The 19,120-nt window shown below is 39.5% G+C and overlaps 2 protein-coding genes across 10 annotated transcripts; both read right to left on the bottom strand.

Moving 5' to 3' along the window:
• Positions 1–8: 8 nt before the first annotated feature.
• guf1 (GTP binding elongation factor GUF1) lies at positions 9–15,793 on the bottom strand. Of its 6 annotated transcripts, XM_053630551.1 has the most exons (20): positions 15,765–15,793; positions 15,300–15,392; positions 13,116–13,236; positions 11,234–11,362; positions 10,924–11,035; positions 9,321–9,469; positions 9,035–9,115; positions 7,539–7,616; positions 7,369–7,452; positions 7,219–7,283; positions 6,634–6,837; positions 6,225–6,364; positions 5,254–5,377; positions 4,992–5,124; positions 4,012–4,155; positions 3,435–3,568; positions 3,220–3,321; positions 2,914–3,057; positions 2,787–2,823; positions 2,393–2,699 (listed from the first exon to the last, which is right to left on the bottom strand). In XM_053630551.1, the coding sequence occupies exons 4-20, from the start codon at positions 11,261–11,263 to the stop codon at positions 2,571–2,573; spliced, it is 1,890 nt and encodes a 629-aa protein (XP_053486526.1). In that variant the 5' UTR covers positions 11,264–11,362; positions 13,116–13,236; positions 15,300–15,392; positions 15,765–15,793; the 3' UTR covers positions 2,393–2,570. The 6 variants fall into 6 exon arrangements, 5 of the variants coding, with proteins under 5 accessions (XP_053486526.1, XP_053486527.1, XP_053486523.1 ...); XR_008386528.1 differs by lacking the exons at positions 13,116–13,236; positions 15,300–15,392; positions 15,765–15,793 and adding an exon at positions 9–1,934 and having other exon boundaries at positions 2,493–2,699; positions 11,234–11,562; XM_053630552.1 differs by lacking the exons at positions 11,234–11,362; positions 13,116–13,236 and having other exon boundaries at positions 15,765–15,791.
• LOC128611213 (leucine-rich repeat flightless-interacting protein 1-like) lies at positions 15,727–18,737 on the bottom strand. Of its 4 annotated transcripts, none has more exons than XM_053630570.1 (10): positions 18,591–18,675; positions 18,273–18,356; positions 18,134–18,198; positions 17,645–17,770; positions 16,951–17,121; positions 16,740–16,832; positions 16,476–16,646; positions 16,257–16,358; positions 16,049–16,111; positions 15,727–15,874 (listed from the first exon to the last, which is right to left on the bottom strand). In XM_053630570.1, exons 1-10 carry the CDS (start codon positions 18,658–18,660, stop codon positions 15,803–15,805), a joined length of 1,017 nt encoding a protein of 338 aa, XP_053486545.1. In that variant the 5' UTR covers positions 18,661–18,675; the 3' UTR covers positions 15,727–15,802. The 4 variants fall into 4 exon arrangements, with proteins under 4 accessions (XP_053486545.1, XP_053486546.1, XP_053486548.1 ...); XM_053630571.1 differs by having other exon boundaries at positions 15,728–15,874; positions 18,273–18,342; positions 18,591–18,659; XM_053630573.1 differs by lacking the exon at positions 18,273–18,356 and having other exon boundaries at positions 15,736–15,874; positions 18,591–18,737.
• Between the last annotated feature and the right edge of the window lie 383 nt (positions 18,738–19,120).

Below are 19,120 nucleotides of genomic sequence, written 5' to 3'. Positions count from 1 at the left end.
AAATAAAGCTTGTTTGGTTTAAATAAGTGTTTTAGCTTTTGTCTGGCCTATGAACTATGTCTGGAAATCCCAAATGTATCAGTCATATAAAGTATAAACTTACAGAATTTTCTGTAATTCATTATTCTTTCACCACCATTAGCCTCTCACCTCCCAAAAACATGCCGGGAGGTAGACTGGCTATGCTAAATTCCCCCAGCTGTAAGTGATTGTGTGAATGTGTGTCTGCATGGTGCCCTGCAATGACCTGATGTCCCCTCCAGGGTGTATTCCTGCTTCACACCCAGTGTACATACGACTGGCTCCAGGTCTATGAACGTGCTTCACTTGGAATTAAAAATGCATTATTTCCTTTAAGTGCTTTACAGAATTAAACACAGATTTTCTTCGGCATTTCATTACACCCATAAAGCCAATAATGCATATTAATTAATTTTTAAAACAATATTGAGGTCTGTATTTACATTTTACATGACCACACACTACACTCTCGCATCAGTCCATTACACAACATAAATAAATACACACAGTAATGTAAAAAAGTAATTGATTTCTTGTGTATATCTTATACTAAATTGTTTCAAAAATTAAAACAAAATCTAAGATAAAACAAAAGCAACCTGAGTAAACACAAAATACAGTTTTAAATGAGAGTTAATTACTGAAGCAAAAAAGATATCCAATACCAACTGAGCTTCTGTGAAAATGTATTTGCCCCCATAGTTCATTCCCCAAATCTATGAAACTGTATTGATAATGGTGTTCAGCTGGACTAGACACAACCAGCCCTGATTACTGCAAACCCTGTTCAATCAAATCAACACTTAAATAGAACTTTTTCACAGCATGAAGTTGGTTAAAAGGTCTTTGAAAGTTGAAAAAAATTCCAGAAATTATGAGGAAGAAGGTGATTGAAATACATCAGTCTGGGAAGGGTTACAAAGCTATTTCAAAGGGTCTGGGACTCCAAAGGACCACAGTGTGAGCCATTATCATTTACCAAATGGAAAAACTCGGCACAGTAGTGAACCTTCCTAGAAGTGGCCGACCTTCCAAATTTCCTCCAAGAGCACAGCAACTACTCATCCAGCAAGTTACAAAAGACCCAAGGACAACATCAAAGGACCTACAGGCCTGTCTTGCATCAATAAAGGTCACTGTTCATGACTCCACTATCAGAAAGTCACTGGGTAAAAATGGCATCCATGGAAGAGTGACACGGTGAAAACCACTAACCCAGAAGAATATTAAGACTCATCTGAATTTTACCAAAACACACCTTGATGATCCTCAAACCTTTTGGGAGAATGTCCTGTGGATTCAAGAGTCGAAAGTGGAACTGTTTGGAAGACAGGGGTCCCGTTACATCTGGTGTAAACTAATCTCATAATTCCACAAAAAGAACATTATATGTATGGTCAAGCATGGTGGTGGAAGTGTGATGGTGTGGGGATGCTTTGCTACTTCAGGGCCTGGGCAACTTATAATAATTGAGGGAAACATTAATTCTGTTCTACCAGAAAATGTTTAGGAGAATGTTTGAAGGATAAGTTGAAACTCAACTGGATTATGCAGCAAGACAATGATCCAGAGCATAGTTGTAAGTTCTAGTCCTAGAAGTGAAAGACTGAGCTCCAGTTAACGGAAGAATTTGGTTGGAGTTATTGCTGCTAAAGCTGGCACAACCAGATTTTTAGTTTAAGGGGTTTTTCACATGGGTGTATAGGTGTTGGATACCTTTTTTTGCTTCAATTAAAAAAATAACTAAAAACTGTATTGCGTGTTTACTCGGGTTTTGCCTTTGTTTTATTTTGTACAAGAGATGCACAAAAACTCCTTGGAGGTGTCTGAAACAGAAGGTAGCTGCCTTGATCGCTATACTGCCTCATACTTCAGTGTCCTAGAAGGCAGTGCTTTCACATCCATAAAGATACCTGTAAGAGAATCCTTACATCAAAATAATAAAATATGCTAAAGGGCAGTAAGCCCAAAGGCTCGTTACACTAGACTGAATAAAGTATTATTGGAGACAAATACACTTAAAATACTATACCAGCTATTTCATTAAAAATACATTTTTGAGTGAAAATAATTATAGATGTCTTACACGGGGATATTTTTGAATCTATCAGCAGTATAAGCAGTCACTTAGGGCTCCTGAGCCGCCCGGGAATCGATACAAATTTCAGTATTTCATTTGAATAAAAATGTATATATTGCACAGCTGATGAAGGACGTTTGTCTGAAACTTCTCGTCTCCCAGGATTTTTTTTTGTACATTAACTAAACATATCTAATCCAATAAGGGAGGGTGGGGCCATGGCCATGACCATGAGTCTGGTTTTCGCAGGGGGCCCCCGTGTGGTCTGCAACTTCAGTAGTCTTTTTTATCATTATTATTATTATTTTTTACACAGGCTATCGGAACACTGGATTATGGGATCCTTAGGACATAACGACGGATGCTGCCTTGAAAAATCAGCCATAGGCACCTCAGATTTGATTAGGATTTTCTGATTCGGCTTTCTTCCTCAGTATGTAGCATTTTTGACATTTTCTTCTTGGAGTTTCTACTTCCTTTTCAGTACGTTAATGAAGGCCTCTTTGGGGACCTCAATATTTCCAATGCGCCTCATTTTCTTCTTGCCTTCCGCTTGTTTTTTCAACAGCTTCATTTTTCGTGTGATATCACCACCATACTGTTAGGAACAGTAGAATTTATATTAGTGTCAGGGCCAAATGAGTATACCAATAAATAGTTAACTTAGGAAAGAGGTGTCACTTACACATTTCGCTAGGACGTTCTTTCTGTATGCTTTAATTCTGTGAGAATAAGTATGAATGCAAATGTTACAAAACACTTAACTACTTATATACATGCCATTTCTCAAAATAAGCAGCACCATCACTCACGTTTCCCTGGCGATGACTTTGCTTCCGATGGCTGCCTGTACAGCAATCTCAAACATCTGCCTGGGGATGGATTCCTGCAGCCTCATGCACATGGCTTTCCCTGTATTATAGGCCCGGTCTCTAAAAGCAGCAACATAGCAAAGGCTGTAATTAAAACAAACTCTTCATTTCCATCATGTGGCTGGTAACTCCGGGAATAGTTTGCAATTTAAATGAGACTGCTCATGAATTTAGTCTGCACAATTATGTAGTGTTCACTGACTCTGCTAGCCATGCAAATGCACCCTGTGTGACCGTAACGCTTACTTGTGAACAATAGTGGTGAGTTCTTCCACTGGTTTCCCATTGAGCAGGAAATCAATCTTAATCAGTTCGGCTGGTTCGTAGCCAGCATCCTCGTAGTCAAAGCTGGAGAGGAGAAATTGCACTGTGGTGTGAAAATGCTGAATCGGACTAAAACGACAGCTCAATTCTCAACTCTTATAGCTTGTATGGGTAACTCTATTCATCAGTAACATTACCTAGCGTATCCTGATGACATGGACTTAAGCTCGTCGTAAAAATCGACCACGATTTCGTTTAGAGGGAACAGGTACTGCATCATCACTCGGTGGTCATCGATGTAAACCATGTTCTTCTGAATAGCTCTGCGGCTCTGAAAATAAGCAGTAACAGCATATACGTTTTATACCACTCGGTATCAATTCTAGACAGAACTGTGTGTTGAATAGACACATTAATGTAATTTTGCTTGTACATTTGTAAGTCGCTTTTGGATAAAAGCATCTGCTAAATGAATAAATGTAAATGTATATCATAACCGTTAATGCATAGATTAACTGACTGCTAACTTCTGATCATGTTCATGTGTTCAATATGTATTTAATGTTTAGTGGAAAAAAAGGTTTATCAATAAATCCACGAGTGTTGAACACCCATGTTATATACCAGATTTTAGCATCAAGAAATCATATTATTTATTACAAGTAGAACAATAATAAAGTGAAAGCTTGCAAGAATCTAAATGAATTTTTATCAGATTATCGCTACATTCAGAACAGATCTGTGTGATTCATGATAACTGTATGCCAGTCATACCTGACAGAGGCTCATGATCTTCCCAGTGAAGTCGTCAGGGCTGATGATAGTTCCCATTACCATGGGCTCCTGGTATTCCACGACACAAGACCTCTCAGGGAACTGGGTCGGGTTTACAATGGTCACCACTTCCTGCCCATACTCCTACTCGACACAGTAAGACAGTACATCTATTCTCCATACTCTACAGTAACTCAGATCATTACTCATAGATATATTACGAGTTATTAATTTTCTCTGTAAGGACTTACACTATACTATATGGTCTAAAGGTATGTATAACGATAATGAGTCTTTATCGATCACATATACATAGCACAGCGAAATTCTTTTCTTCGCATGTGAAGCTGGGGTCAAGGCGCAGGGTCAGCCATGATACAGCGCCCCTGGAGCAGAGAGGGTTAAGGGCCTTGCTCAAGGGCCCAACAGTGGCAGCTTGGCAGAATTGGGGCTTGAACTCCCGACCTTCCGATCAGTAACCCAGAGCCTTAACCGCCAAGCCACCACTATATTGCAGCTATAATAGCCTGCACTCTTGTGGGAAGGCTTTCCACTAGATTTTGGAGTGTGGCTGTGGGGATTGGTGCCCATTCAGCCACAAGAGCATTTAGTGAGGTCAGGCAATGATGTCTGATGAGAATGCCTGGCACACGGTCATCGTTTCATCTCCAAGGTGTTCAGTGGGGTTGAGGTCAGGGCTCTGTTCAGGCCACTTGGGTTCTTCCAGTCCAACCTTGGGAAACCATGCCTTCATGGACCTCGCTTTGTTGAGGGGTCATTGTCATGCTGGAACATGTTTTGGGCCCTTAGTTCCAGTGAAAGGAAATGTAATGCTACCGCATACAAAGACATTCGAAACAATCTGGCGCAGTTTAATGAGGCAGACATATGGCTGTGATGGTTACATATATAGCGTATGTAATGTATAAAATACTAAAGAATTAAAGTACCACACCCAATCATGAAGTGTACCATTATACCTTTATGAGTTTGGGTGAGGCCAGTACAGCTTTGTATGGCACTGTTGGAGCTGTGACTATAACAGAGGCATTATACTCCTGCTCCAAACGCTGGTTAAAGACCTCCATGTGCAACAGACCCAGAAATCCCAGCCTGAGAGAACAAAAAAGATCCAGGGGTGAGTTCTCATGATATAATTGCTGCATTTCCACCATAATAGTTCTGTTGTGACATAACAGTATGGGAGGGAGGTAGGTAAATGTGAACATATTAAATCCAGACCTCCAGCCAGCCCCCAAAGCCAGACTGCTGTCTCTCTGCACCATCACGCTAGAGTCATTCAGAGTGAGCTTCTCCACCGCGCTGCGTAGAGAAGGATACTCCGACTGATCTGTAGGGTATATACCTACCACACATACACACACACATTGAATTCAATTCAAACAATATGGGTCTAAGCAACAGTTAGACACTATTACATAAAATGGACTTTAGATGGCCCTGCTTACTCTGAGAACAAGACGCAAACACAGATCCACAGACATTCACTGCCATTCATTTGGAATATTCATTTCCTTATAGCCTTATTACATTAAAAGGTTACATACACCTTACTCTGGATGTGGTCCACACACAAATTCACTATAATTAATTACATAAAGTTGTTTTTTTCCTTCCCGGGATTGTTGTGGCTAAAAATGCTTGATTTTGCTGCTGCTTTTTTTTTCTTAAAAAATTTGTGATGCAACTTGCTGAGCTTTTGTGCTTTTTGGGGGGGGGGAAACTACTTGAATTGGCAAAATTGCATAAAATTGTTTTGCACGGTCTTTTGCAGTGATGTTCTGTTGGTAAATGAGACCTTTCAGCTGTACTCATGTTCGACGTACGTGAATGGAAGAGGGCTTTGACAATGCGTGTTGTGATGACATCACATCACATGTATTGGCCGCAATCTGCGGAAAATCTGCAGTAAATTAGAAAAACTGCAAGCTCCTCCGAATATCGCAGAGTTTACTTGATTTCGCATTAATTTCCGCTCTTGCAAAATCGCTACATCCTGGAGGGATGTCTCTACGGTAACAATAAGAGGACTATCATTGTCAGTGCAGGTCTAACAATGTCCTTCAAGCAATTAGCAATTTCAGATTTCAATAAATGCAGTGTAACACACTGTTTCAGGAAAATACAGTGTTACTGAACAGAATTATAGAAATATACGCCATTGCAAATGCTTTTAAATGAAAGCTGTATACCTGCAAAGACCATGCACTTAGCAGGTTTAAAGCCAGGCAGTGCCTCCACTGGCTGATTTTGGAGATAGAATGTGTCTCCAATCTGAGCGTCCTTCACTTCTTTCATGCCAGCTATAACATAACCCACCTGTCCTGCAAAGCTGAGATCAAAAGTGAGAGTTAGGGCTCAAAATATATGTAGCAAATACTGTTTGTTCAAATAATAAACACCTGAATCGCATAGTGGAACTTTGTAACTTTGATTTACTTTGTGGATTCCGTCCCCAAGTAGTGGGGACAGTTCAGGTTTTTCTAATTAGTGTGAATCAGAGGAAATTTTGGTAATGAGAACATTTCACAGTTGGATTATTGTCCTTTTAGCAAGCTAGTATCCAATATCAGCGTTTACATGCTCGTAAAAGTTTCTTACAGTCTCTCTGTGGGTTGTTCATCTGGCCTCAGAATCCCCAGTTCATTGACCTCGTACGTCTTTCCCAGGTGGGCCGAGACAATTTTGTCCCCCTTACAGACCTGTCCACTAAACAAGGCGATATTGGCTACTACTCCTCTGTAGTGGTCAAAAGTCGAGTCAAAGACCAGGGCTTTAAATGGTTCCTCTAGCTTAGCTGTGGGTCTGGAAAGAGTCAAGAAAAACTTTCAAGATTAAGAAAACTTATATACTTCTATATATGCACATTTATGTGTAGGTATTTCATAATGAGTAAGCGTTCAAATCACAGCAATGGAGCAATAATCCTGAGCAAATCTACCGCACAGAAATATCAGCAATAACCTTAGATATGGCATCGTTAAAATGGACAAACTGAAAGCTGATAGTCTCCAAGCCACGTTTTGGCAAATAAGATTTCAGAACAAACTATGATTAGAATCACACTAAACATTTACTTTTATTTAAAAGCAAAAATGAAAACAATTTCAAATATGCGACATACTCCAAATAACGAGGTGTAAATTTAGAACGGAAAAGATTCAAAAGAATTTGAGGAAAACTCACGGAGGTATTCTCTTCACTACCTCCTGAAGAACTTGGTCCACGTTTGTGCCTAATTTTGCAGAAATCTAAAGACAAAGATTTCAAAAAGCATGAGTTAAACATTGTTGCACGTGTAGCACAATTATTTCTCAACTCACGACGCACGCTCACCCGGATACACTCCTCACTTGGAATATCAAACATCTTTTCGATTTGCTTTTCCACTCTGTCAGGATCTGCATTTTTCAAATCAATCTGATTACGAAAGAAAAGAATTCGATCACACAAACGTAAACTTACACTATCAACAAGCACGATATTTGGTAAAAGTATGCACTTACTTTATTTATAACTGGTATTATGTTTAACTGAGCTTCAAACGCCAAGTAGAAGTTTGCCACTGTTTGTGCCTGTATTCCCTTTAATAGTGACAAACAGAAATAAACCCAACATTGTAAAGTGCATGCAATACAGCTTAAGCTATTACAAACAAATCACTTTTATGCTATCACCATATTAATTATTTGAAAAATGTTGTGTTAGAGTGCTGGTTGGGTAAATTGCCTCATTGTACTGAGCAGAGATATTCAACAACAACAACAACAACAAAAAAACACCATAACAAAATTCCTTCTTACAAAGGTTTGAATACGCAACTTACATGACTGAATGCTGGAAAGTTGCCTGTTAAATGCTTAATTGATTATCCATAAACAAGACACATCAATTCAAAGTGGGTCAACTTTATCACTTTTGACTACCATCATAGAAATTTTTGCGGAAAAATATGCAGACACATGACTATCAAATGCGTATGTGGGCCTTCCCACAAACTGCGGCCGCAAAATTTTGTATGCTGTAGCTTTAAAACTTTCCTTTGCTGGGATTTGGACCGAACCCAAACCTGTTTCATCATGACAACGCTCCTGTGCACAAAGTGAGGTCCATGAAGACATGGTTTGCCAACGCTGGAGTGGAAGAACTTGTGTGGCCTGCACAGAGCCCTGACCTCAACCCCACTGAACACCTTTAGGATGAACTGGAATGCAGACTATGCACAAATCTTATAAAAAGCTTGCCAGAGCCATATCTCCCTGTGGTTCTCGCCTGGCTTCCCACTGAAGATAAGCAGGGTTGAGCCTGGCCAGTACCTAGATGGGAGACCTCCTGGAGAAAACTAAGGGTGTTGGAACTGGTATTAGCCTGGCCAGCAGGGGGTGCTCACTCTGTGTTCTGTGGGGGGCTTAATATACTGTTAAAAACACCTTCCTTCCTTCCTGGATTAGACCTTAAACCAAGGTCCTCATCAGTCAATACAAATCCCAGGACACTTATCATAAAAGACTAGGTGTATTTGCCATTTGCCCTTCTCTATCATGGCCCCCTCATAATGCCCAATTGGCTACACTGGTGTGTGGTTGGTGTTCTGGCACACTATGGCTGCCATCACATCATACAAGTGGTGGTTGAGGAGACCTGACCCCCCCCACTATGTAACGTGCTTTGAGTGTCTAGAAAAGTGCTATATAAATGTAACTAACCTAACAATAGTTAATCTGATCGGCTAAATTATTTACATAAATGCATGTGATTGCATAGGACACAAAAAAAGGATCTACACAAACCAAACTGATGTGTGTTAAAACAGTATTTCTTTCTCTGCTAAAGTACTTTTTCCCTGCATGACTGCAGTCTGCCAGCTCACAAACCCTGGTATAGAGAATGTAGAGGTGCACACTTAATTCTCTTAAAGGATTATTCCAGCTAAAGCACTAATATGACTAAAGTGTTCATGCAAGAAAGAAAGCTGCACTTAAGACTCCTTGGTACACGGTACCTCATTTGCATCTACTATGAGCAGAACTCCTTGGCAGGCTGATATGGAGCGCGACACCTCATAGCTGAAGTCAACATGACCCTGAGAACAGATGGCGGGGAAAAAAAACAGACTTAAATGAAATCTAGACCTTTAATTAAATCCTTTTTAAAACTGAAAACTTTTATACTGTATGTGATAAATATGCAGCAGAGGTTCAAGAAATTAATTGGAGGACAACCTAAAAGTCTTTCATTCACTATATAACTAATAAAATTAGGATTGTGATTTTTTTTGTAATGCTGACCGGTGTGTCGATGAGATTGAGCAGATAAGTCTGTCCCTCATGCTTATAGAACAGAGAGGCAGTCTGAGCCTTTACTGTGATTCCCCTCTCTCTCTCCACCTGCAGTTTGTCCAGCACCTGTTTATTCCGCTCGGTTTTTGCAATGGCACCTGCACAAAATATATGAAAGATTTCAAGGCAAAGTGTTCAGTAGAATATCCATTTAGTAGTATGCACAGAGCCACTGAGGTCGCTTGGTGGTTATTTAATAAGGTGCTCGAGATCTATTTTTTAGATTGTGGGCATAAAATACTGACTCTGTGGCTACTATTGTATTTTAAAATGAGTGAAACACCACTGTGACCACGAGAACCTAAGCATGGAGATGACCGATTTCATCACACTTTAATCTCGGAATGATGCATATCAGGATACTAGAACTACTGAGATTGCCACATGGACATACACTGATCAGCCATAACATTAAAACCACCTGCCTAATATTGTGTAGGTCCTCCTTGTGCAGATCCTTTAAGTCCTGTAAGTTGAGAGGTGGCACCTCCATGGATCTGACTTGACTGTCCAGCACATCCCACAGATGCTCGAACGGCTTGAGATCTGGAGCATTTGGAGGCCAAGTCAACACCTTGAACTCCTTGTCATCTTCCTCAAACCATTCCTGATCAATTTTGTGGCAGGGTGCATTATCTTGCTGAAAAAGAGAATACCATTGCCATGAAGGGGTGTACTTGGTTTGCAACAATGTTTAGGTAGGTGGTGCGTCTCAAAGTAACATCCACATGAATGCCAGGACCCAAGTTTTCCCAGAAGAGCATTGCCCAGAGCATCACACTGCCTCCGCAAGCTTGCCTTCTTCCCATAGTGCATCCCGGTGCCATCTCTTCCCCAGCTAAGTGGAACCGGCCATCCACATGATGTAAAAGAAAACGTGACTCATCAATCCAGGCCACCTTCTTCCACTGCTCCATGGTCCAGTTTGATGCTCATGTGTCCATTGTAGGCACTTTTGGCGGTGGACAGGGGCCAGCATGGGCACTCTGCCTGGTCTGCGGTACACAACTCGATACACAGAAAGCTGTGATCTGTGATGCACTGTGTGTTCTGACACCTTTCTATTATAGCCAATATTAACTTTTCCAGCAATAGTGCTACAGTAGCTCTTCTGTGGGATTGGACCAGGCATGCCTTCGGCCCCACATGCTGAGCCTTGGGCACCCATGACCATGTCCCCGGTACAAAAGATGTCCTTCCTTGGACCATGTTTAGTATGTAGTAACCACTGCATATTGGGAACACCCCACAAGACCTGCTGACTTAGAGATGCTCGGACCCGGTCGTCTAACCATCACAGTTTGGTCACTCAAATACTTACACTTGCCCACAGCCATAATATAATAATTTATGGCCACAAGATACATCATTTGTGGCCTTCATATATTAACTTGTGGCCTCACTATTTTAATTTACGAGAGCACATTATAAAAAGATAACCACCATGTCACTTCAGCAGCTCCGTGTGTACTCCTTTGGAGACGAATATGCACATTTAGTCATTAAGCTTGGTGTTTGTAAGGTGCCTACAGCCGAGGGCGACACAATCCACCTGTCATCTCCAACAGTCTGTCAGCGAGGGTGCTTTTCCCGTGGTCAATATGAGCGATGATGCTGAAGTTTCTTATCTTCTCCACAGGGAACTGGGACATATCGATATTCTGCTGAGAGAGGAAAAAACAAAGACTGCTGTGAAAACTTGGTCACAAGCACATACTAATTAGGTGAATACTTATTTTTAAAAATAACAAAAAAGGTAGATTACAGAATCACTGATTAAGTCTAACTCATCCTCACTGTAACAAACCAGTGATATTATCTGAACCCCAGACACATCCATTTGTGCTGCAGCCTGTATTTACCTTCTGAGCTGAGGAGCTGAACTCCCTCATACAGTGTGTACTTGACACATAACCCGTCTTTATCCATCTGTGTCTGATTAAAGTGCACGCCTCCGTATAACCCTGACTTCTTCTCTTTATTCTGCATATCTTAACATTACGAAAGAGTCCAGCAAATAATAAAACATTACTAAGAGGTCTCAGTAAAACTTGCATGATAGCCAGCGGCTCAGGGTTGAATAAACCAGCTGTTAATAAAACAACATTAAATAAAGTAGAGCTGTGCAACTGTCTCTATTTCACCCTTAACTCTCGACCAAATTTGTTTATAAACGTTTCCGATAAAAACATTGATGTTTACAGGACGTCGCCATGTTGAGGTTAGAGGTTACGTGTGCTTCTTCTTTGGAGTAAGTGACGAGCCAAAGACTAACCCGTCACCGCCATCTGCGGTATGGGGTGTGTAATGAACATGTAGTGATGAATCGTTCACAAGCGAATCGGTTTATTTTCAGGTTGGCGTTTAGAGCCGACTCGCTGGTTCAATTCAACTCAATCCAAATGAACTGCACTGTACTACTGAAATGTGCTGTCATGACGAATAGTGTATCTGTATCGCCAATTCGCCAAAGAATGTACATATTACAAGGCAAAAAGTGAATACCAAAAAGCAAAAGGAACCAAAATATTTAATTATATACAATATAAAGAACAGCAACAACAACAATACTACTACTACTACTGGTACAACTACTACTAATAATAATTATAATAATACTAAGTTTGATATCAATAACTAAAATCATTGCCAAGATATGCCATCATGTTTGTTTGTTTGGAGACATAGCATAATAGAACATATCAGTTTATGGATGAAATGTCACATACATAGAGTATCATCAATCTGAGAAACTAGGCTTTTTTGAACTGGTCTGACAAAGCTGTAATCCAGATTTCCTGATGATTGGATAAAATTTGTATGCGAAGAAGCAAAAAAAAAAACCAAAACAAACAAAAAAAAAAAAACCCAAACCACAGTTTTTGTTACATTTCAAAATGGCCAACTTCCTGCTTACAAATGTGATAGATCCACAACACACTGTTCCTTGAAGAGAATCAATATAAACAAGATTCAATGTTGATTTGATGTTGAGCAAAAAAATTAGCAATATGGCAGAAATTAACATTGTGGCATTCGTTAAACTCAACATGACCCAAAGAATCAGGGGAAAGTATAATTGTGTTCCTATGATATACAGTTGTGGAGTTATTATTGTAAATCTATGTCCATCTTTGCCCTATAGGTGGAGATAGAAGGCTTAAATGGTGCACACCTGTGAAGGTAACTGATAATGTCCTCTATCATTGTGCCAAATTTCATAAAAAGCATACATAATACATACATACATACATACATACATGCATACATACTGCTACTACTACTACTACTACTACTACTACTACTAATAATAATAATAATAATAATAATAATGAGAAGAAAAAGAAGTAAACAAACAATAACTATAGGGTGCCAGTGTCATTATGTCATTACATTTACTAAGTGTTTTATAACTTTTCATAAATGCAATTTAATTTTATTAATATTACAAATGATATATAAACTAAGCTGAACAGTCATCTGTTATAATATTCATCATTCAGCTTCACTAACTGCTTATTCTAGTCAAGGTTGCAGAGAATCTGGAGCCTATCTCAGGAACACTGGGTGTGAGGGTGCCATTCCATTGCAGTGCACCATGCACACACACATTCACACACTCATTCCCCTAAGGGCAATTTTCAATAGCCAATCTGTGTCTCAATAAATCTGTGCTCACTCAATAAATAAATCTCAAATGTTTACTGATCATTAAATTGAAGTACAATGAAGTTGGGAACTAACCTGCCAGTTGGCAAAGATTATTTGCCATGGTTTTTTTCCCCCCAGCTGGTAGGTGGCCAGAATGCACTGGATTTTCCAGCAGGGTGTGAAGGTCTTCAGTCATCCAGGTGAATGTGAATTTCTTTTGAACGTCGACACAAGTAGATTTGTATTTTTTTCACATATGAGACAACCTGCTATTTATGCTTCTCCTCTTTCAAGCGCATGCATAATATCATACAACAGCGTGAACAATGTTATAAAATTACATGTTTGTGTATTTCTCTGTTACTAACTGATTCACTCACACAGCGGATGTTGGTTCCAATGATGCAAATGATTGAACACAAGCACCAGATTGCAAACATGAAATCATATCATTCCTTCACCATTTTAAACACATCTTTATTTATCAGTACACTAAGCTTGCTACAGAATGTAGAACAATGCATCAAGTATAATCTTTGGCATTCATGAGGAACCCAGCCAACTGGAACAGCTGGTATATTAGCTTTCATATTTGATTGTGCTTTTGAATACTTGCATTAGACTCATCTATGTAATTCTAAGCCTATGCAACATGCCCTAGAAATGTTTCAAATTCTACCTATTTAAAGAGTAATTGGTGGTTTTAAGTATTTATTGCCATTCTTTGTCCACTGGGTGTCACCCTTGATACAGATGATGTAGCAGGGGAAAAGAGTAGAAAACATCATTACCATGGCAACATGGCAACCCACTCATAGGCCAACTAAGTAGGTCCCTGTGAAAATTGCATAGATAAGAAATCTAATAAAATGTATCTCCCCAAGCTTTTATGCCTAATGGCTGTTAGCAGATATGTATATATATTTTTAAATCAATGTATGTCTATTCATTTTCTATGTAGATTGTAAGTGGGCTTCAACCACATGTAGCATGCATAAGGGTCTTTAGAGGATATAATGTATTTATTATGGAGTGATGTAGTGTGTGTGTGTGTGTGTGTGTGTGTGTGTGTGTGTGTGTGTGATTGCACTACTGTTGCTTACCTGGAAGCATGAAAATGGTTTAGCAAACTAGTACTGTTGCCTAAATTCAGCCCTCACATGGGCTCTGTATCATTAGATGTGTTTTATCCAGCAATAATAAGTCTCTTGAATCATCACTGAGATTTCCCATTTTAAAACTACATGTAAGTTTTTAAGCTATTCAAGTTAATATTCGTCTCTTGCTAGGCCTAGTTCTGTTTCATCATTTTTGGGATTATACTGGCATAAAGTTGGCCCGACGCTGGACTTCCAATATTCGCAGATATGCAGAAATTAAGGGACCGTTTCTAAAGTTACATACGACATTGTTATACATGCTTCTAACTTCAAAACCATTTGAAGGGAATGACGTACAGTTACACAACCAACTATAAAGTGTTCATCTAGGTGTCAGGTATGACACACACCTTTTAGATTTGTGATATTTAATAAAAATAAATGATGAAATTATGTGTAAATATTGGCATGTGACTAACCAATGGGCTCATACACAAAATATACCATGATTTAAAGGTCAATAGCATTTGAAGGAAATGACGTACACTCATAAATCCAACTGTAAAGTGTTCGACTAGGTGTCAGCTATAACGCACACCTTTTAGTTTTTAAAAAAAATTATATTTAACTCTACAATGCATGAACCAAAAAACCTACATGAATGCATAAAGGAGGGTCAAAATGACCCATATTGGAATTAATCATTTTCTTCACACACAAAAAAATATCCTATTAACGAAATAATTAAAAGTACTGACAATTATCCATCCATCCATCTTCTATACTGCCTTTTCAGGGTCACGGGGAACCTGGAGCCTATCCCAGGGAGCATCGGGCACAAGGCGGGGTACACCCTGGACAGGGTGCCAATCCATCACAGGGCACAATCACATACACATTCACACACTACTGACACTTTAGACATGCCAATCAGCCTACCATGCATGTCTTTGGACTGGAGGAGGAAACCGGAGTACCTGGAGGAAACCCCCGCAGCACGGGGAGAACATGCAAACTCCGCACACACAGAGCCATGGGAATCAAACCCCCGACTCTGAAGGTGTGAGGCGAACGTGCTAACCACCAAGCCACCGTGCGCCCTCACTGACAATTATCTTTTTTATTATCTTTTTTTCAGATTGAATTTCCCCACTGCAGGTGGTTCCATGTGGCATACCTTTCCATGTCAGAGAAGCAGTACAACAGGGCTCAAAAAGTTGACTGGAAATGGTGTAAATACTGTTGAATTTCTTTGGTTCCCATCCACAATCTGTCAAAACATGTACATACATAAAATAAACTGTACACAGTTCTCTATGCATAGTTTTCAAAAAATTGCGCTCAGTTACCAAAAATGTCAGTTTGTGTAGGTTTTTTGGTTCATGCATTATATGGTTAAATATCAGAAATCTAAAAGTGTGAGTTATAGCTGACATCTAGTCGAACACTTTACAGTTGGTTTTGTGACTGTACATCATTCCCTTCAAATGCTATTGAGCTTTAAATTATGGTATATTTTGTGTATGAGCCCATTCAGTAGTGAAATTCATGGCAATATTTACACATGATTTCATTATTTATTTTTATTAAATATCAAAAATCTGAAAACAAAATGTGAAAAAAGTGTTGATGCGTCCAATACTTATTTCCCCCGCTGTATCAGGGTCTTTATTTGATTAATCAGGACGTAGATCTCTGCCTTTGCCTCTGAAACAGCCTTCTGGTGTTGCTCCTTAGTTTCTGGCAGGGAGTCTGAAAGTACAACAATTAAGGCTTGTATATTTATGTAAAAGGACAAAATGTCCCCCCAAAATTAGTAAGCACACACACACACACACACACACACACACACACACACACACACACACACACACACACACACAGAGTTCACATTAGCAGTCATGGTTTCATGAAAAGGAAGTTTACCTTCAGTAATTCCTCTTTTTCCATCAGAGTCTGCTTCATCTCATTGTTCTTCATCTCAAGCTCCTAAAATACAGGGGAAAAAAATGACAAAATGTCCCTAAAATGTAAGTAAACTAGCACACACACACACACACACACACACACACACACACACACACACACACAGAGTTCACAATAGCAGTCATGGTTTCATGAAAAGGAAGTTTACCTTCAGTAATTCCTCTTTTTCCATCAGAGTCTGCTTCATCTCATTGTTCTTCATCTCAAGCTCCTTGAGGATGCTGTGAGCCTCCTGCTTTCGCTCATACTCCTAAAACACACACGGGGCAAAAGAGGATTAAATTTGAGTGCTTAATGCTTAAACGTAAATAAAATCCTCATGTTATTACTATAGGAGCTGCTTAATGCAAGGACTTTTCTCACTTACGTTCATTAGTGCTTCACACTCCCTGCGACTCTCAGTGAGCATGTTCTCTATGTTCTGCACTTTTTCTTGCAGTTTCTCCACCTGATTGGTCAGGTTCGCCTTCTCCACCTCCAGCTGAGCAATGGACTCCTCAGCCTTCTGGTATTTCTCCTCAGCTTCAGCCAATGAGACCTAAAGAAGTATGACGATTAGGGCTTATTGGCTTTATTTACTTCTTACAAAGCTTACAGTAGCAGTCATGCTTTCATGAAAAGGAAAGTTTACCTGTAGTAACTCCTCCTTTTGCGTCAGAGTCTCCTTCATCTCATCGCTCTCCTTCTGGAGGATACTGTGAGCCTCCTGCTCTCGCTCATACTCCTAATACACACACATGGGGCAAAAGACGATTAAATTCGAGTGCTTAATGCTAAAACATAAATAAAATCCTCATGTTATTACTGTAGGAGCCGCTTAATGCAAGATTTTTCTTGCTTACATCTGTTAGCTCATCACACTCCCTGTGAGTCTCAGTGAGCATGTTCCCCATGTTCTGCAATGTTCCTTGGAGTTTCTCCACCTGGTTGGTCAGGATCGCCTTCTCTGCCTCCAGCTGAGCAATGGTCTCCTCAGCCTTCTGGTGTTTCTCCTCAAGTTTTGCTATGGAACTCTAAAAGTACAGCAGAGGTTTATTTACTTCTACACACATTCAGACATTTTTACGGTTTGGAGGCAAAAAATTATTTCCCCAAAATGTGACTGTACAAGATTAAACACACACACACACACACACACACACACACACACACACACACACACGCTCACATGCCTAAAACACAGCCATAGGGCAAAAGAGGCTAAAAATCAAGTACTTATAAGTTCACGTAAGCAAGTTGGTCCAACATCATTCTTATTATGCCATGATGATAACAGTAATAATAAATCAGATAATATATAATAAACCTCACGATATAATACATTACATAACTATTATCCCTAAGAAGTTCATTTCTGATCTCGTGATAGAGATGAGATTTTAGCCTCTCATCTACTCTAATCTCGCCAGCATCACTGCTCAAACTCACTGCATCAGACTCCAGTGTGCAGATATTTCCTATTCTCAATCATTCCCTTCATATGGTGCTCATATTATTTTGAAAAATACTTTTTAATCAGAGGTTTATCTCACGTACCTTGCTTTCCAAGTCATCTCTGCATGCCTCACAGAGCAGTTCCTCCAGCTCCCTCATGCTCTCCTCCAGCTGAGTACTGCACACCACAAGCTTCTGCATCTTCTCGTCAGCCGGAGTCACAGAATCCTGAAATGCATCGGGCAAATATTGTTGCCTTTAGGTGTTTGTAGCACTCCTGAGCACTAGTATTCAGTCCAAACATCATGTTTAGTTGCAGCTTTCTAATCTACAGTATCTAAAGGGCCATACAGCCTACAGTACAATGTCTGACACAGAATCCTTATATTCATCAGACTTCTGATAAAAAAAAAAGTTTTCTTGATAAAAACTGCAATTAATGCACATCAGGTCTGCTGGCCTTAACTTAGTGTTGGAGTACAAACGTTATTTCCTCATCCATAAGTGCCAAACATTTCAATCCAGATATTTAAAATGTTCATATAATGGAAAACTGGATTTTTGTCAAAGTTAGGAGCAGAAGAAACTAACCATGACCTGGTCCTGAGGAACCTCTGCGGGTTGAACCAGAGCCGGTTCTGTGCCCTGGACACACACTAAATAAAAAAAATAAAAAGCCATCAGACATCATCATCATCATCATCTATTATTTATGTTTTGACATCCAGACCAGCATGATTTTCCACGTCTGATCCCGGTGAAGCTCTACAGCACAAGTATTCCCACTTTCTCACTGGCCTCTGTAATAAATACACTTTACTAATGTTCAGTATGTACATGTCTAATGTGTGCTAAGGCTAAGAACACACTGACAGATTTTATTACACATTCACGAAGATAAACTCCTCCATGAACCCAGCAGGCAAAATATGACTAAAGCCTCATAGTTTATGAAGTACTGAACAGATCTACTCAGTTCATTTCTTTTAAAGGACAGAAGTAAACAGCACCACGTGGTTACAGCAGCACGACTGAGAAATAGTTGTACCTTCAGGTGTGTCCTCGGGGTCCACCGTTGTTTCCTCTCCAGCATTAAGTGCATTCAGAAACCTCTTCATTTTTCTCTCTTGATCAGAGCAACTTCAGTGAACATCTGAAAGCTCTGTGTTCTTTTTCCACTCTTGAAAACCAGAGGTCTACTGAGATGTCACGGCTATATCATAGAATGGAATATTCTCATGACGCCTAGCAACACTGTTCCAACAACAAACTGTAGTGCTTGAATGGACATATATATTTTTGTATACACATAACAACTATAATATGCACACAAATACATTTCTAAGCTTTTGGGTTACACTTTGGGTTCTTTTCATAATATTCATACACAAAGTGATGACAAGCTGCAGGAAGCTAAAATGAAATGACTCATAACTTTATTATAATATTTACCCCACATAAACTTTTATGTCCGCTTGAAATAATTTAAAATAGAAAATAAAATGCATTTTTTAGTGGTGAATGAATAACATTGATTCATTCATTTCTCTGTTATTTAAAAAAAAAATCTATTTAAAT

Source organism: Ictalurus furcatus, chromosome 8 (genome assembly GCF_023375685.1).
Source record: "Ictalurus furcatus strain D&B chromosome 8, Billie_1.0, whole genome shotgun sequence".
Taxonomy (NCBI): domain Eukaryota; kingdom Metazoa; phylum Chordata; class Actinopteri; order Siluriformes; family Ictaluridae; genus Ictalurus; species Ictalurus furcatus.
Note: the sequence above shows the minus strand (reverse complement) of the source record. Positions and strands in the feature narration are given on the sequence as shown.